Raw genomic sequence first — 23,003 nt, 5'->3', positions numbered from 1 at the left:
ACAGATAAGCAATATGAAATACAGATAAGCATTATGAAATACAGATAAGCATTATGAAATACAGATAAGCATTATGAAATAGTCAGTGTTTTAATTACTAGTCGTCTGCTGCTAAAGTTGTTTTATCAACATACTGTATTGAGAATGTATATTAAAGCAATGCAGTGACTTATCATGACCATTTCCAAAGGTTACCATTTTTGTAGTATTAGTTTTGAAAGAGAAATAGCACAATATATTGAATTGTCTTTGAGTCCTCTGCCCCCCCCCCACCTGCATGTAGATGTGTTTGTTAAGCTTCCTGTTGTGCCACGGTTCACCCATTATACTGTGTGTGTTTCCCTTCATGTAGCTGAACCAGAGTGCTGGGACGGAGCAGCGAGAGGGGGACGGGACGGGGGACCCTGTCCCCTCCCCTCTACACACCCCCTGCCAGCCCCCCTTGGACACCGGGAAGACCCTCTGCATGAGAAAGTGACTTCTCCTGGCTCTTGTCCTTTTGGAGACAGCACTGTTACCCCTGTACAGGTGCACAGCCCAGCTGTGTTGGGCCGAGTATGAGACGGCAGTAGCTGCTGTTTGGTAGATAGTGTCACTGAACAAGCCATTCTAGACACGGCTGGACTGCACAGCTGCTCAGCAACTCTATCATGTTAATGTGAATTAAGCAGCGTGCGATTATTTTCTGTGGGTTTTTTTTTATTTAAAAAACAAAAAACAACACAGCTGTATGCGTTTCTAATCTGCAAGCTCTTTATTTCAAAACTTGGAATTCGTTTTTGGGGTTCATTTTCGGGTGGCCAGGAACTGGCCTGATTTTTTTTTTTTTTTAAAACCAGGACCTGTTTGTTGTTTCCACTTTTAATGTAGGTTGCAATGGATTTTACAGTGCCGCATTCACAAAGTTATTTAAAGGATTTTTTTAAAAATCTGTTTTTATGAATAAAACAAAGTTAAAGCCGTTCGTGGAATCCTATTGGCATTTAAACAATAAATAAATAAATAACGTTTGTAAGGTTTCATGAAACAAAAACGAAAGCCACCCTCTTTTGCTACTGGAATCAAATTATGAGTCGGCCCTTCCACCTGGAATGGATAATGGCCAGTTAAGGGCAGTTGTGTTATTTATTTTGTCTGCATAGTTAGGTTTGCAGGGCTATTCCAAAGCAGAGAAACAGATGTGTTTTTTTTTTTTTTTTATATAGTATATTCTGAGATTTAATAAAAGGTCAGTTTTTTTTTATATATATATATATATATATATATATATCTATATATATATATGTCCACTACTAGCAAATGTCAAACGATATAAGGATGTGTTAGTTAGACTCTAGAGGAGACTGCTAGTACAGTAATCAGGCTATTATAACAGACACAGTGTTCGGCAGCACTGTGAGCTGCCCTGGGTCTCGGAGTAAGGAGCTGCAAATCCAATTTGAAAAGCAGAACAAAAAAAAACAAAAAAAATTAAGATGTGTTCATCTGACGAGAAACAGTTTAAAAAAATAAAGCAATTGCCATTTTAGAATCTATGGAAGGATATTTGAGCCGCAGTCCACCTTTTTGTTTGTCTGTGTGCTTTTCTACTAGAATGCGGGCGTTCCTTTGCAAAGGGCTGCCGCTTGGCCGGCTTGCAGCTCTATCCATTCGCTGCATTAATGCCATCGTTTCCAGCTAGCCGCTGTGGCTGTGATGTGGACACTAAGCTTTAACACAGTGTGCAGGTACAATTAAAGGGAAAAGACAGAGAGGAAGCTGGGAACAAAATACTTAACAGCAGTACATGTATATATTTCTAAAGGTACTGTAAAACACAGGCTGTGGGAGCCCTATGCTGTAGTGTACACCTTTTAAAAGTGAGCCAATCAATAATGAATAAATCTCCCCTTTTAGTCGGCTAGTTCCCCTAGTCTGCGCTGACTTGCCGCAGCCTGCATTGCGTTGGTACGGTCGTGAGGATGTTTAGTTGTTTTAACTGGGGGCTAGGAGGCCACCTAGACACTACATGGTGGTTTTAACAAAAATGTATCGTGATAATTTATTTGATATCTTTTTTGTGCTGTTTCAAGTTGTGTTAAAACTGAGCCAGGCTGATATGAGCTTTCCTTTGAACAAGGTCATCTTTTTTTAAAGGGGCGCGATTGTAGCGTTCAGGAACACTACAATGCAATTCAAAGACAAGGTACTCTGTGTCTTTAAGGAAAAGGGCGTGCACCCCTCTCATCAGAATCAGGTACGAGAAACATTTGTATGCCCATTGCAATCTGAGAAACGGATATGAAAGTGGCTTATTGTAGGCACAGTTTGTGCAACAGCTTGAGGGTACTTTTTTCCTTATATTGCAATTACCTGATGGTTGCATGCAGACTGTTCCATCAATCCCCAAGTGAGCAGCGCCCTTTTCATCAAAGCGACAGCAAACCCTCCTAAAAGATTTAGAAACCTGGCATCCTAATAAACAGAAGAAATAATGAAGTCTTAATTTTTAATAGGCGGAGTCAAACCCAAACTACAGCCACAGACCCATGCAGTTGAATGGGTTGGGTTTGAGTGGAGTTTGCGTGCTTCCATTGGTCCTATTGATTCTATCAGCCTTGTTCAGTTTGTCATTTGCACATTTGCTGATGGGTAGCGATTGGGACTAACCTGCAATGGTATCGTTGACTATGATGATGCTAATAATAACAGTAATAATGATCGTGGATTGTAATTAATCCCTAGTTTCTGTGTTTTGATACTTGAATGATTCTGGTTTTCTATATAGAAATGTCTGTGTATGTAATGTGAATCTTTATTGTTACATTGTCTGGGCTAAAAAAAAACAAACAAACAACATATCACGGTACTAGTTTCTGTTTTGTGCAAGAAAAGCAATCGTGAACAAAGAAGAAAAGTTAGGCTGACCTCATTACAAAAGAAAAAGGGTTGTAAATATTCCTGGGATAGGACTGTTGGGGGGTTTTTGTGTTATTTTTCATAATTGTGCAACTAATAATAAATGAACAAAAGTAAAACGGTCAGATTACTTTTTTCCTTTTTTTCCTTATATAAATGTAATATCACCTAAAAAAAAAAACCTCCCATTGCTTTGTTTGGAGTTGCAGAAGCTGCTGCAATGCTTTACACTATGCTGCCGTTTCCCTCGGTGTCCTTCTCTCCACCGTGTGTCATTAAACATGATTGCTTTAGGATTGTAATTCACACATCATGGGACAGAACTCACCAGGGGAATCAGTTTCTCCACACTTACGAAACACACTCTCTCGTCTTCAGTCTACCGATAACCCTTTCTACTCTAACTACCTTCATTTATAGTCATGCTCTGATCCCAATACTTTTAGTTTTTCAAAGCCACGTAGAAGAGATATTTACTGTTTTTATTGGCCAGTAGGGCTTTTGATTAGTGGGATCAATAAAGCACAGTTTTCAATTTGCTGAAATCCTTGTGTGTGTGTGTGTGCTACTTCACACACAAATACATACATAACTGAGTTTCCTTTACACCTGTCCTGAATAAACTGTCTGTAGCTTTTCCAGGAACATTTTTGAGCAACGACAATTTGTTTCTTTCTTTGAGACCCATCTCGCACAAAATCTTCCTGGGTCGTTTCTTCCAACCTCTTAAAAAAAAAAAGAAAGCGATTAGCAATTTTGCGATCAATGCGGATGGCGTCATGTAGCCGAGTGCATTGATTTCTCTAACAGCAAGGCACTTCTTTTCAACTTTGTCTCTTCTGGCAAATCAATTTGTACTGCTCTCTCCCGAGAACAAAGCTAATGGAGAGGAGAGAGCAAGGAAACCTCTGGAGGGGTCTGAGACAGAGGCTTTCTCTGCTGGGTTCCTGTGTGCATTAGTGCCTTGGAATGGTTGGTTTTGATTACAGCAAATAAATCAATTCTATGAATCTTATCTGTTGCGCGCCTTCAAAAAAATGTGATATGAAACATTCTTTTTTTAATTATTATTTTAAAACATCCTATATCTGGATTAAGCACCTTTCTCAGTTTCCTTGTCTTACTCTCAGTAAATCTGCTAGGTCATTTAGTCCCGGCAATAATTTATTTTGTTTCATGCTACTGGTTGAAAGGCTGTCAGTCAATAGGAACCGGTTTGACAGGAAAGGCGGCGCTAAAGGGGTTAACACAGAAAGGGTATGTTAGGTTAAGTCAAGGTTACTATCAAGGTTAGACGCCCATGTGATAAGATAGGACTATCGCATCTTTTCTGTTACAGTCACTGCGAGAGGCTTACCTGCCTGGAAAGCATGCTGATAATGTGAGATTGTAATTTACCGAGCAAGGACACGGACGGATAGTTGAAGTTTTCTGCATGTTCAGAGAACAGAGCTGGCTGGAGAGCCACCAGTTCGTTTGTGGGTGTCGTCGTTAGAGAAAGGGCAGCGAATGGAAGTGAGGAGAGACCGTTCCACGCAGCTGTTTGGAGCAGCTCCTCTCTACGTAGGGGATAATGCTGATTTAAGAGTGTCAACTGAAAATAAACTTCTCCATTACAAACCAATACTGCCTTAAAGCTGCAATGCTCTAAACTGGGCTGTCCAACAGAAGCCCCTTGAAGCGTGTGCAGCTCTTCAGGGTCTCTTGCTGTAGAGGTAAAGGCACGAGCACAAAAACACCAAACTGAAAAATGTGTACCTGCCACTGGAACAACTGGGGAAAATTCAGCTGCACTTCACTCTCCCCTGGTGGTCGTATACAGGTATAGCACCCCATCCACCTATTCAACTCAAATGTTACTACCATTCCCTGGTTGCTCCCGTCAGTGCTACAGTATGTGCGTGACTTCATTCCCCAGTTAAAGACTTACCTAAAGTCAACTTGACAGGTGCATTCCCATTCCCCGGAGCTCAGCAGCGCAAGGCTGCAACTGCAGATTCAACACAGGAGGGTTGATTAATCTGATTGCAACAATTCAGATCGTTCTCAACATGGATCTTATTGAATTAAAGACCACGAGCGTGTTAGCACGCCACAGCAAAAGTGAACTTGTTGAAAAGCTCATTTTGATGGGGAATAATACAAGTTGTTTGGTGCAAACCATTGAAAAACACAAGTTTTTTGGCAGAAAAAAAATATTCATACATAGCCTTTAATAATTGATCTCACAATCTAAACAGAAGTGCTTTTAAAATGTTCAAATAAAATATTCATGTATTTACAGTATGTTTGTCTTTAGTTGAAACGACGCACAAATTAATTATTTTCAGCTTATAAAAATCTCCAACTCATTACTAACAATCCCTTGACTCCAGCGCCATTTTTAAAAACATGCTAATCTGTTGTTGTATACAGGATGTGACATAGACAGTACATCGTATCCGTACGCTGGTTTCCTAGGGAACAGTTCAGGCAAGTCTTATACTATCGAACATCCTATTTACAGAAATATTATTTTAAAAAATAACAGAACAATTGCACGCTTCTAAAACACAGATCCATAACAATAACTTCAGCACCACACTGTTCAGGCAAGAAGTGAAAGTGGAAGTTGATGCTGGTAATATATTGTATTTGAATCGTTTGGTATTGAAATCCTAGAGTGCTTCTCTCGTCCCCTCGCAGTCCTCGCCCGGTGCCTAGCGGGAGTCGATGCTGGTCTCGGACTCCCCCTGGGGGAACAGCGCCCTCTTCAGGATGGAGGAGTAGAAAGGCCCGAAGACCAGGCGGTTGTGGTGAACGATCCGCCCGAAAGCGGCGCCCACCTCGGCCAGCTCTGCTCCCACCGGAGCCAGGCCACCAGGGAGCAGCGTGGAGCCCTTCTGAGCAGGGGGGCCCAGGGAGCTCTGCAGGAACGAGAAAATCCGTCCGGCTGCAAACCAAAGACAGTGGGAACAGGAGTCAGAATTGGGCATTTAGGGGGCATGGCGGAAATGGTGCTCGTTTAAATGTGTACTAGCTATTTAAAGGATGCCCTCATGGGTTCAAGCAGAGCTGTTCAATAACAGTCCTGCAGGGCCACTCCACTCCAGGTTTAGTGAGATCATGAACCACTTCAGGGTCTGGATGGAGGTTTAACTGGTTCAATTAAACTATTTAGAACAGGGTTGGAACAAAGACCAGGACAGGAATGGCTTCAGAGCTTTGCAATGGAAAGTGTTCTTCGTTCAACCCTCAAAGATGATAATCTGCTGTGAGATGGATTCAAAGCCAGCCCACCTATGACACTGCGGATGGGGCTGTGGTCCTGGGCGATGTCGACGATCTGGCCCTTCAGGGAGGTCTCCTGCTCTGGGGTCAGGGCGGCCCCCCCGTGCTCGCGAAGCGCCTGCCCCACCTGCAGCTGCACCTGCTCCCCCACAGCCTGCAGCGCCCCCCTCAGGTCGGAGGTCCTAGAGACACAGGAAGACGAGTCAGCTGCCCTGCTGTGGCGAGGGGAGCTCCCTTCAGCATTCCCCTGTCACTAGGACAGCAAGGCTGAGCTTTGGTCCTCAAAGCTGGGGCAGTGTTGTACCCACAACAGCAACTGGCCTAAAACATTATTCTATTCAAGGAAAATGGCAGCGTTAGTCTCCAATTGTTTATTTTCTTTAGTTTTTTTTTAGTTTTTTTTTACCTGTAGCTGCAAGATCTTACAGTAGAAGCCACGCCTCTCCTCTCCCAGCGAGTTCACTGATTGGTTCACCTACCTGTGACAACTGCCCTCCAGCAGGGCAGCAATGACCTGCTTCAGTTTACCTACAAACCCTGGCAGGGGAAACACAGCGCCCCCACACTGGTTACTGGTGACCAGCAGGACGGATGCCAGCAGGGTCAACAGGTCGACACAGCACTTCAGCTCATCCAAGCGGGATCGATCCATCTGCACAGTCTGGTAAACGAGAGTGAGGCAGACAGGTTCTTATCAGAGGGATAAAGCCGTCCTGGTTTTGGGAATTCCTTCAAAAGAATTGGGAATTGACATTAAAGGAATTAGAGTCTAAACACGAGCCCTCAGCCCTGCTCGAGCCCTGTCGTACCTCGGGGTAGAGCTGGCAGTCTGGGTCCCACCTGAGCAGGGAGAGGTATGCCTGGTCCAGCACGGCACTGGGGCTCAGGACTGCAGGGCTGGGGGAGGTGGAGGTGTTTCCAGGACCCTTGTTAGAAGAGGCTGTGGCTGCCGCCTGCACGGCCCTGTTCAGCCAGGCTGTGGTGTGGTCTAGGGCATCTTGAAACGCAAAGACAGAATTGCTGTGAAAGAGCAACAGACCGGCACCCCCGGCAATAAAATCTGGAGGGAGAATGACGTGTGGCAAAGGCTTGAGATTTAAGGTTAACAAAACCAATAAGAGGTAAGAAAATGGGTTTTTAAAGCATTGCAAAAAAGCAGTTCATGCTTCTATTGTTCTCTCTCGTGGCATGATCCACGTGCACATCTTTCTCAAGCCTGCCTCTCTCCTCTGCCTCCGCGGCACTGTTTGCATACCAGGCTGCTTGTTCAGGATCTCCTGGAACTTGGTTCTCTCGTACTGCACAGACTGCTCCAGCAGGTGTGGGCGCAGGCTCTGCACTGTGAAGTTGACCATGTCCACTTTCATGAGGCCCAGCACCCTCAGGATCTCCCTGAAAGGGGCGGGCAGGACACAGAGACATGAGCAAGGTTAGGCGGAGGGGGGTGGGAATGACACTGCCTCTAGTGCTCTACCTGCAAAAGTCCTAAAGAAAGTGTTTCAGCTCTCCGCTAGCCACCACTCACCTGAGTAGGGGGGCGGCATCTCTCAGCTCTCCGAGTCTGCGGATCTCGTCGTCGCGGATGGGCGCGCACAGCGTTGCCATGGTGCTGATGACAAAGCTGGCGAGCTGCGGCAGGTCCAGCACTCCGTGTTGTGTCTGCTGCCAGATCAGATCCATGTCCAGAACCTCCGCGATACGAGAACGCAGGCGGAAGTGAGCCGGGAGCAGCAGGGAGAGGAGGGTCTGCGACAGGGAGACAGGGAGGATGAAGCATCTACACCCACAGCACAGCTGGAAATAAGCCTCCTGTTGCATAGCAGATTCACCCATTCCAGGTTTTACTATGAGCTTGATTAGCCACAGTCTATAGGAAACAAGCTCAGGTGTGTCTTGCTGAACTCGTAGCAAAACCAGGAATGGATCAAACTGCTAGGCAATGAGAGTCTTTTTTCCATCCCTGAGCAGGGTCAAAACCTCACCAGGAAGGAGGCGCCTTATAGTGAAACAAGATGCATAAGAATGAAATTAAAACTATTAAATAAGAATGAATTTGTTATGATGCTGTACAGGTGTTGGTGCATTGCATAATGGGTTCATCTAAATCAGACGTTCCCAGTATAGCTCAGCCAGTCAGCTGCAAACAAATGTCCCTGCAAAGCTTTATGAATTTCAGGTCCGTAGCTCCTAAGATGTTTAGCTCAAGTAGTCAGTGGTCTGAATTCCTGTAACAGCAAAACACTGTGACCTGAATTATGATACCTTCACAAGCATGCACTGAGGAGTACCCAGACCAAGTAAAGAACACAGCAGCCACTACCTCCTTAATCTCCTGCAGCAGCTTGATTGCATGGCTGTAGTCTGGAGGACTGAGGGCTAGCTGAGCCTCTAAGCTATCCCAGAAGGCTCGGTGCACAATCTCCTTTACTCTTCCCTCCAAACTGGAAAAACAAGAAAGACCCAATCTCAACACCAGCTTTAGCTTTGAGGTGCTGAAGTTGGTGGTTAAGTCAGAGCTGTGAGTTTAGGGAGAACCCTACTGTATTGTGTTTAGCTATACACAATATTGATGGTGGGGCAGTGCCCCTTTGAATGAATAAACAGCAGACAGATGTCCAGACTAGCGCTTTGGTTCGTTCCGCGTGTACCTGTCTGGAGCCGGGCTGTTCTGTTCGAAGCGGAAGTCGCGGTTCACCACGATCTCGTGGGCGATGGTCAGGTTGGCCACGCTCCGAGCCGTCTCCATCACCTCTGCCAGGGACGTCTGGCACGGCGGGCTCCCTGCAACCCACACCCAACACTGTCACACCACACAGCAGTGCTAACATGCCAACCCTGAACTATCCATCCAGTCCGGTCATTAAAACAGACCCAGGCGCCTGGCTAAATTCCTACCTGTAGGGGAGTGAGGCACGCGGAGGCTGGGCACCTCATCTTCACTTGTGGGCAGCTCCTTCGGGTTCGGCATTTTCACTGCGTATTTTGCCTTTGCTTGTAACAAAACTAATCATAAACAAAGCCCCAGTTAGTTATATACAATGGCAACAACAGCTAATAAAGTACTGCAAAACACACACTGTCATCAGTTACAGGGCAGTTTCTGTTGAAAAAAAAAAATATATACTATTATTATTGAATGCATAAAATTTTTTTTTTTTTTTTATTAATTCGTGTTTAATATCATGGTCCAACTGAATTCAGAATTACATCACGTGTGTTTAAACTAGGGCAATGACGCCTCGAATCCCGAGGACGCCATCAATGAAGCTTTGATGACGTCAATCGTTCACTTTGCAGACGCTTTTCACGTGGGGTGCTCGGACTCTAGGAAGGATTGTGGAATGCTGGAGAAAGGTGTGACACCTTGTCAATACAATTTACACACACACACACACACACACCTGCATTTATCTGTGCACTACTGACATTGCAGACTGCGTCCGATCAGACGAGCTGAAGCAATCTGCGTGCTGCTGAATTGCACATCTGTTTAGGTGAGTGTTAGCGCTCCCTGTTCTTTAATGCGTTGAATTATTATTGGCACAAGCTGACAATATCAGCGCTCTCCATTAGCCATACAACAGCCCAATGCCACTGACAGTGTCCAAACGAAACGTGGTCCCAATGCTTCACATTATTACAGAGCGGTTATAAAGGTGTGCATGTTCTGACTTACCCGTTCTTGCGTGCGCAGATCGCGTCCGGTCCTAACAGCTGTTTGGATGTATCGTACCTTACAGTGGTAGCTTTAGTGGCAGTGTGTCACCTACGCGACTGTCACATTGTTTTCAACAGCAGACTGCCACCGCCTGCAATTTCAAACCGGGCTACACCACTGCACACAGAATAGGGGGGTAAACCAGTCATATTGTTACCCACAATTGTCACGATCTTCCGGATACACATTCTACTGTTACTTTTTAAATAAACAAATGATTAGTTGCTGCAAAAAATGTATATAAAGCAATGCTGTCTTTTTTTAATTGTTTTATTTTTTTTGGCGTGGTGTGAGTGCCCCCCCTTTTGAAATAACCTCTCCCAATGTTCAAATCAAACAGGTCGAGTAGCCCCGCCTCTCTCACTGTGGACGGTACACTTCTAATCTGCGGCTGTAACTTTATAACTTTTTTTAACTAAGTTGTTTGATAAACACCATGAAAGCAGGTGGGCTGTCCAGCTGCTCTACTAAAGAGCGCCTTTTCTAACTGTTAGGCGCTCAAACGCAAGCACTGGTGTTGCGCGGGATAGATATGTATTCATTTTTAAAAGTAATCAAGCCTTTTTTTCTCCATGGCAACGAAGCAGACACGTGATGGAAATATTTTTAGGTGACGACTTTGCTTTCAAAAAATGCATTTATTAAAAAACCAGCCAGTGAGCCGCGAACTCGGTCTATGGGTGTGGAGCTGCTGCAGAAACACTGTGTTTATGTACACGAACCGGTAAACGCGTTGTGTTGTGTAATGTAAATTCCTGGATGCTGCTTATGAACATATTAATGTGTTGCCTTGGTTACAAAACATTGCTCTGTTTCCTGTAGTGGGCAAGTACATTCCAGGTACATAATTTCATTTGAAATGCAGTATTTGATTTGCGTAGGTGCAGAAAGATGGTCCAATATAAAATTGCACTGCCTTCTTTCAAACGCATTAACCGTACATTTTGAGCCTTGTTCTCAAGCCCAGTGTACCACACCGCTTACAACCTATCCTGTGTGCTAAGTTTTCGCAGTAGCCACCGATACAGTGAACTTTTCGACGGCGAGTGAGATTGCCGCGGGCACTCTAAATAAAGGTAACGTGTTCGTGCACGTAGCTTCCCCCAAAACGAATTCTTAATATACCCATTTCCCTTATCTATAAACCTAAGGCTAATAAAATAAATAACATTTCTCTTTTTTGTAGTTTTCTAACTGGTAGCAGAATGGGTTTCGGTGACCCTCAAAAAGGCTGCTGCCAGTAGATTTCATTACTGGCTCTAGAGTTTTATAATACAATACAGTACCTTTCTCGCCAGCAGGTGGGAGTAGAACCTCACAGAGACGGAAACACCCACAGTGTTGCCACTAGGGGGCAGTACAGTACAGCACAGCACACCCTGAAAGCAGAGGCACTGAGGTTCCCTTTCACTTGATGAGGTAGGGCTTGGAGAGTAATAATAGAGATTGACATGCCCTAAATGGGAAATTGCACAATGAGCCGTATTCACAGAACTTCAAGGACTGTTCATTTTCATTTAATCCCTCTCTGATGTAGCCAATTGAGCTTGATTTTAGATAGGGTTTACTGTGCTGTTACAGTAAAGAGGTGTATTATTAACAAGCTTAAAACCTTCCTTGAAATACTGCTCCCTGGCCCGTCCGGGGCTGATCCAACGCTTTTGATTGGCTGTGATAGATGAACAGATTGAAGGGACTGATCAGGTCTAGCAGGCATGGGTTACTCAAGGAAGGAGGGAGTATCTTGCAAGCATACAGGGTGTCTCAACCCCCCCTTATAAAAAACTGCCTGTGTAACACTGAGAAGTGATTACAGTTCTAACGATAGACTGATGGTTGAAACGGCGTGCTTCCTGCAGTTCATGAGATAATAAGGGTTTCCAGTTCATTTTAAATTGCTATTGATCAGCATTACAATGTATTTGCTTAAGCAAGGCTTCCCAGGAGCCAAAGCAATCGTTCTAACAAGCGGCTGAGTAACCCGCAACACATGGGCTGCTCTTTGATTAATCAGAGCTTTCCATCAGCCTTGAAATGAAATAATGCTGTCTGGCTGGTGCGGCTCCCAGTGCGGTCTGCACAACAGCACAGGGAGGCGATACAGCAGGCACACCGGCCCAGTGGTGGCAGGGAAGTGGTGTGTGTGTCTCTGCACAGGCGCCTGGCTTTAGAAACCACTTGTAGGCTAACAGTCGAGCAGGATATCTGGGTGCAGACCTCTTCACCCGTTATCCTCACTGCAGACTGCCCAGACCCCAGCAGCAACACCGTCAAATCTGCAAAGCCCCCCACTTCCACCTTCTGCACCAGCTTTCACAGACGCCATGCAAAGTGGCTTTTACAGACCGCAGTGCAGTATCTGAAACTGTCTGTGAAACGTTGGGATACTGATTTGCTTAGGCTGTGGGTCAGCTCTGTGGTCACACACAAGGTCACGGCAGATCACGTATCACCCACTGACCGTAAATTCAACCAGGGCCAAGAAATTTCAGGCTCAGACAAAAAAACTAAGGCTGCAAGTTTCCATCTCGGCCCTAAGAAACGTGATTGAAGCCTCATTGGGGAACATAGCCAGAGGATATTTTGCCAGCTGGAATAATATCCCCTAACCCTAATTTGAAGATGAAATTACAAAGTTAGATGCTGGCTTCCTGGCAGCTCTGTGTGCAGAACTGGATGGCCATCTGTCCATCTGCATTTAGGAGTGGAAATGCTATCCACAAGAAACACAGATATTTAAAAACATTTTTAAACAATTTTATGGTGTTTTGCTTTTCTCCAATCAAGTTTTAAACATAAAATGAACAACTGCAATTTTTTTTTCAAAGCCAAACAATTTGACTAAAAGCCCGTAGAATACTTTCGTATTTGAAAAAATAAAAAGACTTCCAGTCGAAAAGTTTGTCATGGAATTGATTGTGTTTCTTGCAGTACAGTGCTGACTTCATCACTGTGGTTCATTCCCTGCTAGGACACTACTGTACGCTTTCCTGTGAAAGGGATCTTCACTAATGTACTGTTTTCATTATGTCCCCTTCTCCGCTTTGCACAGCCCATAAAGAGGGAAGCACTCCTGTGTGCATTTTGTATATGTGTGTGTAGAAATATGTATATGGATGATTCTTGCATTTTGCCGCTGGCATCTGTGATACTATGATATGTAAAAGATGATTCTCCTCTGGGCGGGACCACAGATCTGAAAATGCATTGATGAAGATGCTCAGTTGGCAGGTGCTTCCGTATTCAGGACTGCACGTATTACTTCAACCAAGCCCCGTCTCTGCTGATGGCAGTACAGCAGAACTGTTTCTATAACATAGCCAGTGCAAGACCACAAAAGACACACACGATAGTGGTATATATACACACACACACACACACACACACACACACACACACACACTCAAGGTTCCAAGGACACAAGGATAATTATGTTTTTTGCAAGATTTTCTTTAAATGATGTTTTCCTCTGAGTACAAAACTGATAAAAACAGCTTGGAAAAAAAAACGTTTCCTCGCATACAGTTGCAAGGTCTTTTGTTTGTCTTGAATGCCTCTTTGTTCAATGTGTTGGCGTCTTTCCTTCTTTTCTGTTTTCCCAAAGATACTCTAGTTTTATTCTTTCAGTTCTCGGAGACTTTGGAACTGGCTTCGTCACCGACGGTGACTAATTAGCAGGGCGTCCTTGAAGAGCAGGACCAGCGGGGTTGAGGAGAAGGTTGTGAGGGTGCTGAGTCAGCGGAGCAGGGTTTGGAAGAGCTTCAGAGCGGGCTCGGCAGAGGACAATCTCCCATCATCATCTGTGAAGCACTTAGTGGCTGCAGGATCGTCCGGGGAGATCAGAGCGAGTCTCGACGGCCGCGCTGATAGTCTCTGAGCCCAGCGCTGATCCCATCATTCTGATGATTTGTGGGCGTCGTGCCAGCTAAAAGGATTTTCAAACATGCATACGCTACCCCCCCCCCCCCCCCCCCCCCCCCCCCCCCCCCCCCCCCCCCCCCCCCTGTAAACACGGGATTGACAATTATTTAACTCACTAGCTCATTGTAATTCCTGAATCAGAGTGCTGTACCCTTTCAACAGAGCAGCTAAACATGTTCATCTAACTAAGCAACTTCGAGCTGGATTCAATCAGAGGAGACAGCGATGTCTCCCTCTTCAATGACGATATTCAAACTAGCTTCCCCCCCCCCCCCCCCTCCCCGAGGCACGATATCGTGCACGTTTCTTATCAAATATTTCTGCCGTGCTTGTAAATCAGTGGCGTGCCAGGCAAGAGCCCTCTTCCAGCTGTGTGTTTTGATTGGTTCCACCCCTATGTTGTTACTTGCTGTTTTTTTCTTCTTTAATTGGTAAAGAGGTGGTAAAAGATGCTGAAAGATGCAAAAGCAGCACCAGCAGCATTGAACTGATTGCTCTTTTATAGGGGGGGCTGCATCCAACGCACAGAGATCAGTCAATAACAGTTTCTTTTTAATTGTGATCGAGTTGCACTGTTGTGTTTACCGATCAGCCTCCGGGTTAAGGCCAAAGCACCTGAAACGCACACTATTAGTGCAATTGCAATAAGAGCCGTACAGGACGCTTGCAAACAACATAACAAAGCCGTGAAAGAGGAAAATAGAATTGATAGTTCCACTGCACACATGGCAGTATTTCCAGCAGGGTAGCGATTTTCCATTACATGCAATAATACAAATCTTCCCTCCCACGCATGGGTTAAGTACCTTCACATTTTACACCTTCAGCCTCACAGTACACAGCATCGGATCTCCAGTGCAGCTGCTGTTAACGGGGAGCCTGCAAGCCGGAATGGCAGCTGGCAGGCTGCAGTGGTACGTGTGGGCTTGTAAGTGTGTGCGTGTGGCTGAGTGTCTTCCAGCTTCAAAGATCTGATGCACGGTGTGTAGGTGTGCAGAATCACCTGATATCTCTACAAGACTGATTAGTTTGGCATAATCCTTCACCCTCCCTGTCTCAATAAGAGTGCACGGGGAGGGAGGCTGTTGCAGATACCGCCGCTGTTTAGATCTTTGAAATAGACCCAAAACCATGTTGAAAATACATGGCGTGTGTTAACTACATTCTTCCACAGGTGAGCTGTCCACTCAGGACACTAGACTCTGCTTTCCTGGTCTTTTTCATTTAATTCGCTTCACTGAGCTCGCAATACCATGGCAGTCTGAAGGTCGCGACCTCTCCTGACCCCTTTGGATGCGGAGGGGTCAAATGCCCCCTTTTTTGTCCTGCACGTCAGTAAAAGATTTCCAGCTGTGCAGCTGATGTTACTGCTGTCGATATTAAATAGCGATACTTTCTAGCACGACACACACCTGACTGTGCAGAATCGCTTTCCCTGTCCCCGGAACACTTCCACGCATGAGAGAGTTTCCCTAAGGAAACAAACCCAGCTCATTTGCTTTTCACGTCTGAATATGAAAGCCAGCGAACCTCGGTCCGCTTGGCAGTGAATTGAACTTCATTAGCTTTGCAAGTCTGCCTAGTTACAACAATACAAATAAAAGACATAACAAGGTCATTTGCAACAGAGGGCCAAACAGGGAACAGGTGAGAAGTGGCCGTTGTTCAAATCTCTTTGAGTTCCTCATTTCAGAAACAGAGGTGTAAGGCCGGTATGTTTTTTGATCCATTTTCTCTGGCTGCTCTGTATTGGAGCAACTTGGAAATGCCATGCAAGACAAACACTTGTGTAAATGTCATGTGACTATTAACTCCCAGCCCCCTTTCTCTTGGGGGGTGAGATGGTGGTTCAGTGTTTATCTATCCACTGTTTGCTCTCTGATCACCCGAAGGTGTCCAATCGTATTGCGTTGTGAGGTGGGCTTTGTGATGTCATGTGTTCTGAGTTCCACTTTGGAACCCCCTGGAGGAACTGCATGCAGGAGACTACCTAAGCAGCGGCAGCTAGTTCCAAAGTTTGCATTGTGGCTGAATTGAGCCCCCCTGTGAATGAGGTCCAGCCAGTCTTGACCTCTCTGTACAAACAGGCTTTACAATGCCAGGTAGACTGGGTCTCGCGGGTGGGGCACGGTCTTTCTGGCTGCTGTTGTGAGGGGCCAGTTCCCCGTTGAGACTGCGTATTTGCTTTGAGCTTCGGTGCAGAACACGAGGATGGGGCTGCTGGCCGGTGTAATGCTGTGTAAAAACATTCAAGAGCCTGCCAGCTGAAAATCAGAGCTGAAAACTGGAAAACTCATTGCCTGGTTTCTAACTGGTAGAACCCCAGCACACTTTTAAAAGGAGATTGATATTAGATTCCTTTCAGAGTGCAGACAAGAGTCAAATAAATAAAGAATTAAACAAATCCCCTGTTTAATCAGCACTGCTGTCTCTTGTCATCACGACCAGTATAAACCAGTGCTGACCAGTGGCTTTGGAATTCCAAGCAGGGCAGGAATGAGCTTTGCTGCGCTATAGTCTGTACTCCACTATAGCGAGTGAAGGGCGAGGTTTAAAATGCCGTGTGCGCTGATTCCACTACGGCAAGCTTTGTGGTTTTCAGATCAGAAAATGTTATTATTTAATATAGCATAATATGCGTAAAATAGGCCCCGCATTAGTGCAGTAGACCCTGTGATCGAAGTCCTCTCAGTTTCACTGCAGGTGTTAAATACTCACTGATTTTAAAGCTGGTCAGAGCTGTTTATTATAAGCCTATGCGTGCTGGATATGTAAACGTAAAGGTGTTTTGTTTTTTTTCCCCTTAGCGCTTACAGAATTTCAGCATTGGCGCGCTTGGTATTGCATCTTCCCCGATTAATAATGTGGAGAAAGCTGCAACAGTAGTTCTACTAGTCCTTGTTAGAAAAAAAAAAAAAAAAAAAGGTTGTTTGGTCTGGGCGATGCATACCGTTTGCATTGATCCATTGATTGCACATGGTCCCCGAGTCTGACCTCCGCGCCCGGGGAAGCCGTTTCCATAGCAACCTCCCCAATGCTCCAACCAGCAGCTGATTGTAAATTCCTGTAGAAAAGAGATATTTGCAAGAAGAGAGAGAGAGAGAGAGAGAGAGAGAGAGAGAGAGAGAGAGAGAGAGCAATACGCGAATCTTCATCTCTCCTCCCCCTTTCTCACAAGTCCTCACTCTATCTCCCCCTCTCTCCCTCTCTACATCTCTCTCTCTCTCTCTCTCTCTCTCTCTCTCTCTCTCTCTCTCTCTCTCTCTCTCTCTCTCTCTCTCTCTCTCTCTCTCTCCCTTCTCTCTTATATATAGAAATTGTCCGGGATTTGAACATGATAACAGAATTACTCCTAGTGCGGGTGAGACACATAGCCGAGCACCGCATATTGCTGGGTTTTTTACTATAGCATAAAAAAACCCAATAGAGATAAGGAAGAAAGGATTATTTATATCTTTTTTTTTTTTTTTTTTTTTTTTTTTTTTTTGCTAAATTAAACAGTCCTCCGAGATTTATTTTGCTTACAGAGAAGTATATCTATTTTATTGTATGTATATATGATGTATTCGCTCATTATAATGGGCCCTAGTGCTGGATATTTGGGACTCTGCATACTCGCTTTCCTTCACCACCCTGAAACCGCTTTAGGGAGCAAAGCCACTCCAGGTAAGATTATTATTATTATTATTATTATTATTATTATTATTATTATTATTATTATTATTATTATTATTATTTCAGTTCTTTGATCATTATTCGGCTCTTAATAAACAGGACATTAAAAACGAGTGCGATTTCCACTTCGCGTGAGATAGCTAACTAAAGCAAAGGAAATGCATACGTTTTAACGACTTGTAAATAATGCTGTTGTTGAGCTAATGAATATGTAATCGAGCACAAGGAAGCGATACAGTATCTCAAGTGGAGTCCGTTAAGATTAAGGGAAATAAATCACCTCCTGTAATTTCCCGCATATTGTTTCAGATAACATCAGAAAGTTTTTGCTTCCTTCTATCCGACTTAATGGGGAACATGTACAATTACAAATAATTTACCATAATAAAAAAAACCAGACAGCAGTTTGTAACCCTGTAGCCGGTTAACTCTATCTGAACAATCCGCAATGTTAAAGCTGTCGCTTTAGTGCACCACGGTGTCACTGTTGCGCATTGCCACTAACCCTAAACACTGGAGTTTAATAAATAAAACAGTTTGCTTCATTATGACGCCGAACAAAAAAATCTTTCCTCTAGTAAATGTCAACAGTATGGAACATGCTTTTAATAAATATCTTGAATACCGTGGTGTGTACACTTTGCAAACAGTGTTGTTTACTCCCCCCCCCCCCCCCCCCCACACACACAGACTAATCTAAGCAGGAAAGAACACGCCGCTACTAATATTAAACTAGACTGTGCAAGAGAGAGCAACTATACACAGTGGCTGTTTCACTAAATGGCACCAAATAATTTATATAACAATTCCTCAGGGAATTTAGAACAAAAAATACAAACTAAAAACGTGCGGCAGGTTGTCAAGGTGTCATGAAATGTGTATTTTTTTTCTGTTTCAAATATAAAAACACAAATAAATCAACCCCCTTTTGTTTTCTTAATCCGTGTGTCTTAGCCGGTAAGGATGTGGACAGGGGAACGGGAATAAGCGCCAGAAGTTGCAACATGTTCTCCTTTTTATCTGCGAGTGAAAGCACTGGAACATGTAGTTTTTAAAACAAAAACGCAACTAAATTCAAAGCACGAACAGTTCCTGTGCAATCTGTGGTACACCAAACACACTCATACGCATGTGACATGCTTTAAACATGGATTCTGGGGAAGCGTACCGCGAAGCGCATTGAATCTAAGCAGTGCAACACTTCAGTAAGCATGCCCGCTGTAGCGTTTCCCGTGACACCCTCCAAAGTACAAAGCTAATCAGTTTAAAGTTTCATATACTTCACTGGCCGACCCTGCATCATTTGCTCTCAATGCAGGGCTCTCAATGCACATTGCGGTCACCTCCAACAATGATACCTTATTAGAAGCAGTCAAAGCTATCTGTACTGCTGAGAAGTGCAGGGGAAAAAAACAGACAGTTTCTGCACCCTGGGTGGTCTCTTCCTTCTGGTGGGAAAGCCTAATATTTACATTTTACAATTAGAACTTTTTTTTTTTTTTTTTGTGATGGTGAATGCAAATGTTTTGTTGTCCCGGGTTCAAAGGTAACCCCAGTTTGTGACTCGGGGAGAAGTATATATTCAAACTGCCCTCAACAACACTGCCAGTCTTCTGAACAGGACTGTAGCAATCCCATATGGGTTTAGCTGTTAGCTTGCTCTCTTGTTGCAAACTTGATCCTGTAACAGAGGTAAAATAAGCCTGCTAGGGAGCTAAAGGCAGTTTGGATGTCTTGTCTGCTCAAGTAAAGGGTGGTACACTGAGGTGAAAGTGTGTTGAGAGGATGGTAAAGCACAGAGGGATGCACGAGGAATTGTTTTAAGGAACCCAAGACCCAACTTTCAGGGGGGAAAAAAAAGGAACATGCCGAAAAATGTGTGGAGGACACCATAGATAAAAGGGACGCGACTTGCGAGGTAAATATTTATTTAACACAGATGTTCCTGACAAGCTCTTTGTCCTGCGTCAGTGTCGGAATAATTACAGATTCTTTTCGGAAACCCATGTTGGTTTGGCAAGGGGGTGGACAGGCTGCAGGGGCAGGTGATGCCTTAGCTCTTGCTTTAAGGTATGGGCAAGCTGGGTGGCACAGATAAACACTCTTGTTTATCATTCACGACTATAAGAGACAGTGTTCTTTAATAAATATGATGTTTTTATAAATACAAGACTATTCTAAAAAGAATATAGATCTATAAGAATTCCACATGCTTCTGCATGTCCAGCACAGTTTCAAGCAAACTGCCTCTAGGAGTGCCTTCTATTCATTGGGATGGGAGCCGCTGTCTTGTGCTGCAGACAGCAGTCCCCGTCGAGCTGCAGAGTAGTAAGGCAGCCAGAGCCTGGCTGGGGTAACCTTTGCACCCTGATTGAGTATCTGCTTCGGAAGGCCCTTCTGGCACAAGCCAGTGTGGGAAGCAGTCTGACCCTAAAGCATTATGAAGCTTCACACACACACAAAAAAAAAACAATAAGACATGCAACATGTAGTACACTCTTGTGCGCCGATCAGGTTGAGCACGATCCGACTGCCTTTGGTCGAGAGGCGATGGCTGGCCTTTTCTTGCAGATTTTTTTGCACCTATTGTGAGTTGTCCTGATCTTTGTGCTGTAAAGTGTAGTGGATTAGTGGGCGTAGAACTGTGCGTTTTGCCGAGGCAGTGTAAGGAAATGTTCACTTCAGATTTGCATCCCCGCCAAAAACTTCAAATTCCTGGTTTCAGCAAAGTGCGACTTTACAAGTCCTTGCACTGATGTTGCCAGCGCTTGCTATTCAGAAACTAGACCACTGCAGAGTCCCCTGTGCTCCCCTGAAAAGGGAATCATTAATGATAAAAGTCTTCCCTGGAACAAGCACAGCGTATCTGGGGAGTATTCATGTGCTTTTTTTGTGGCCGTTACTATGGGCACAATTGAAGAAAAGATAAGAATGCGTGAGCCTGAGATTCTTCACGCTGGCAGTGCGCTTCTCTTAGTTACCAGTGCGCTATTATTTCTTCATTAAAGGTTTAGGACAAGAGCTCCAGGAGAGGAAACTCTATGAATGAAATGAAATTCTAAGTCCTCTGTGCAGGTACTTCATACAGCAAGTCTCGCTCTCAAGCAGTTAAACGTGGAAACTTACCTTAAAAAAAAAAAAAAAAAGCCATTAATTAAAAAGTCTTTTGAAAATGGTCATCTAAAGGGTTACACATTCACCCTGACCCTTGCTGTCCTGGATTGGTGTAATTGGTGTGTTTTAACCAGCCTGGACACTTATTTTCACTTGGAACAGTTAAGCGCAGTGATCATACCAGGATGCATATAGTTGTGTATTTTTTTTTTTGTTTTAATGTAAAGCTTACAGCAGTATACCTATCCAAATTTACGCAACAGCAGATTGTCAATAGAGCCGGTTTGTCGGCAAATGATAACCCGCTCCCATCGCTTTGTGTGCGTTAACCAAGCCTTGTGCCGCGGCTGCTGATGGTCCTTTCTGTGTTTGAAATGGTCTTACAGGGATGAGCCGCCTGTTCCAGGGAGATTTCCCATGCTGAGGGATGCAGGGTATCGGATGGCGAGTTCCAGTTGAATGGCCTCAGTGCTCGTTGCAGCTGGATTGAACGCTGCTGTAGACAGCGAGGAACATGCCCCTAGTGAATACTGCTGAAGCTTTGCTGTTTACCAAAACAGCTGGGCAGGCATTGAGGTCATGAATCACTGCAAGGTTGCTGTGCTGTTCTGAGATTTCACTGAGTCACAGACTGAGGCTGCATGCTTTTTCTTTGTCTTTTGTTTTTTTGGGTGTTGGTGGATCACCCAATGTGAAAAGAAGCAGGAGTAATTACAGTGGATGACCTTAATAAAATAAACAGTTGTGCAGTAAACAGGATGCATGATGCCGGTTCTAAAGACAAGCCATGGATTGGATGGGCTTGGAGACTGAACTGCTCCTTCCCTCACCCCCTAAGAGAAAGGGTGCTCCCTCTAGTCCAGGGCAGGTTTGAGGCATGGAGACCGAACTGCTCCCTCACTCCCTAAGAGAACCGCTTGTCCCTCCAGTCCAGGGTGCTACAGCTGCCCACCATCCATACGCCAATATAGCATGGGGTCACCATGGAAACCAATACGGACCTGCCAATGGAGGCTGTGTGGTCCAGTGGTTAAAGAAACTGGGTTGCAACCAGCAGGTTCAAATCCCAGCTCAGCCACTGACTCATTGTGTGACCCTGAACAGGTCACTTAACCTCCTTGTGCTGTGTTTATCGGATGAGATGTTGTTGTAAGTGACTCTGCAGCTGATGCATAGTTCTCACACCCTAGTCTCGTATCTTGTAAAGCGTTTTGTGATGGTGGTCCACTATGATAGGTGCTATATAAAAATAAAGATTATTATTATTATTAATGATTATGCATGCTGGAAAGGGGAGAGCCAATCAGAGCATATCCACACATAACCTCATCATGCCTTAATTTACTTGTTAAAAAAAAAAAATCTCACCTACTGTACATAGCACTGTTTCTCCAATGGCCAATATAAACACAATGGCTTCTAAAACATGTGTTTGTTAATCTAGACATTCCCTTCCCTGGAATGAATGATTCTACCCCCCGAGGTCTTGGAACTTTTTATGCAGTTATTATGTCTTGTAAAATGGCTGTGACGGGCTTGCTTGCTATTTGAAGTCTGCTCTGAGGAGTGGCGCGTTGACAGATTAATCTCAGGGAATATTTAAAGCAGATAAGGGGTGGGTGCACCTTTGAGACTGGAACAGACTTACAAAGCTTTTTGCACGTTAACCCTGGGAGCACCTTTTCCTCCTTTTTAAAGTTTTAGCTTCCCAGTTCTGCAGCCTGTTTCATTTTTTCATAGCTTAAGGAGAGCCTGTACAACAGGGCTTCGCTTCTGCAAAGCTTTGTGATTTAATAAAGCACATCTGTACTAGGATTATACCCAAATCATAGCATCGCTGTGGGCATTGTGTTACCTCTGCAGTCACCAGACTCCACTGCTTCCCTCCCTGTCCCTCATATCTCTAACCACTACGTGCCCCCGCTGCGTCGCACTGCCTCCCAGTCCCTCTGCCACAGCCTAGCCCTAAGCCTTATCTGCAATAAAGTTCCCCAGGATGAAGAGAGAGCCAGCTTGCTGTATCTGGTGTGTAGTTTTTGTAGAGCTGGATTGCAGAGTGGAGTCTGCAGAGCTGGCCAGGGTACAGGTTCTGAACAGTGTGGGTTTCAGCACAGAGTAAATACGGCTCTCTGTTTGAACTGCACACCTCCGAGCTGCCAAGTCCTCTCCTGCTCGGCTGACAGGGAAGCTAAACTAAATACAACATTTAAGACTCCGCATAAATCTAAAAAAAAATGGCCTGGGGCCATTAGCAGTAGCAGCGCTGGCGTCCGCGGTGCACATTTTATCATGTTAATGAGTGGGACTTGTGAGTTCTCCAAGGTATAGGAAGGTTCGCATGGTTTGGAGCGGAGGACTGAAGCCTCATAACTTTAGAGATTAAAGGAGTATTGCGAGGCTTTGTGGT

At 44.6% G+C, this 23,003-nt stretch overlaps 3 protein-coding genes across 13 annotated transcripts in view; 2 read left to right on the top strand and 1 right to left on the bottom strand.

Annotated features, from left to right (window-relative positions):
* Positions 1-3,017, top strand: part of LOC121300113 (ankyrin repeat and SAM domain-containing protein 1A-like) — a 64,164-nt gene extending 61,147 nt beyond the window's left edge. For all 8 annotated transcript variants that reach the window (XM_041228518.1, XM_041228517.1, XM_041228519.1 and 5 more), the window contains one exon: positions 353-3,017. Coding sequence is in view for 1 of the 8 variants with exons in the window: in XM_041228516.1 (XP_041084450.1) it covers positions 353-356 (4 nt within the window). In the remaining 7 variants the exon portion in view is untranslated. The remainder of the gene's footprint in view (positions 1-352) is intronic.
* Positions 3,018-5,112: 2,095 nt separating this feature from the next.
* LOC121299517 (T-complex protein 11-like protein 1) lies at positions 5,113-10,038 on the bottom strand. The gene is made up of 10 exons (XM_041227277.1): positions 9,845-10,038; positions 9,064-9,171; positions 8,817-8,949; positions 8,489-8,609; positions 7,694-7,914; positions 7,424-7,560; positions 6,978-7,165; positions 6,648-6,829; positions 6,178-6,350; positions 5,113-5,830 (listed from the first exon to the last, which is right to left on the bottom strand). The coding sequence occupies exons 2-10, from the start codon at positions 9,134-9,136 to the stop codon at positions 5,598-5,600; spliced, it is 1,461 nt and encodes a 486-aa protein (XP_041083211.1). The 5' UTR covers positions 9,137-9,171; positions 9,845-10,038; the 3' UTR covers positions 5,113-5,597.
* Positions 10,039-17,280: 7,242 nt separating this feature from the next.
* LOC121299833 (signal peptide, CUB and EGF-like domain-containing protein 3) overlaps positions 17,281-23,003 on the top strand; it is a 55,691-nt gene continuing 49,968 nt past the window's right edge. For all 4 annotated transcript variants that reach the window (XM_041227956.1, XM_041227954.1, XM_041227955.1 and 1 more), the window contains exon 1: positions 17,281-17,473. In XM_041227956.1, the coding sequence (XP_041083890.1) occupies positions 17,365-17,473 (109 nt within the window). In that variant the 5' untranslated portion in view covers positions 17,281-17,364. The remainder of the gene's footprint in view (positions 17,474-23,003) is intronic.

The sequence above is a fragment of the Polyodon spathula genome, chromosome 25, assembly GCF_017654505.1.
Source record: "Polyodon spathula isolate WHYD16114869_AA chromosome 25, ASM1765450v1, whole genome shotgun sequence".
NCBI classification, from domain to species: domain Eukaryota; kingdom Metazoa; phylum Chordata; class Actinopteri; order Acipenseriformes; family Polyodontidae; genus Polyodon; species Polyodon spathula.
This window is presented reverse-complemented; position numbering and strand designations above follow the sequence as displayed.

What these genes read in the sequence shown, in the direction of transcription:
- LOC121299517 (XM_041227277.1), bottom strand. Translation starts at nt 9,136, where the DNA reads ATGCCGAACCCGAAGGAGCTGCCCACAAGTGAAGATGAGGTGCCCAGC. An exon ending in GATCCTGAACAAGCAGCCTG is followed by an intron (nt 7,166 to 7,423) that starts GTATGCAAACAG and finishes TTGCGTTTCAAG; the next exon opens with ATGCCCTAGACCACACCACA. An exon ending in ACTGCCAGCTCTACCCCGAG is followed by an intron (nt 6,830 to 6,977) that starts GTACGACAGGGC and finishes CTCGTTTACCAG; the next exon opens with ACTGTGCAGATGGATCGATC.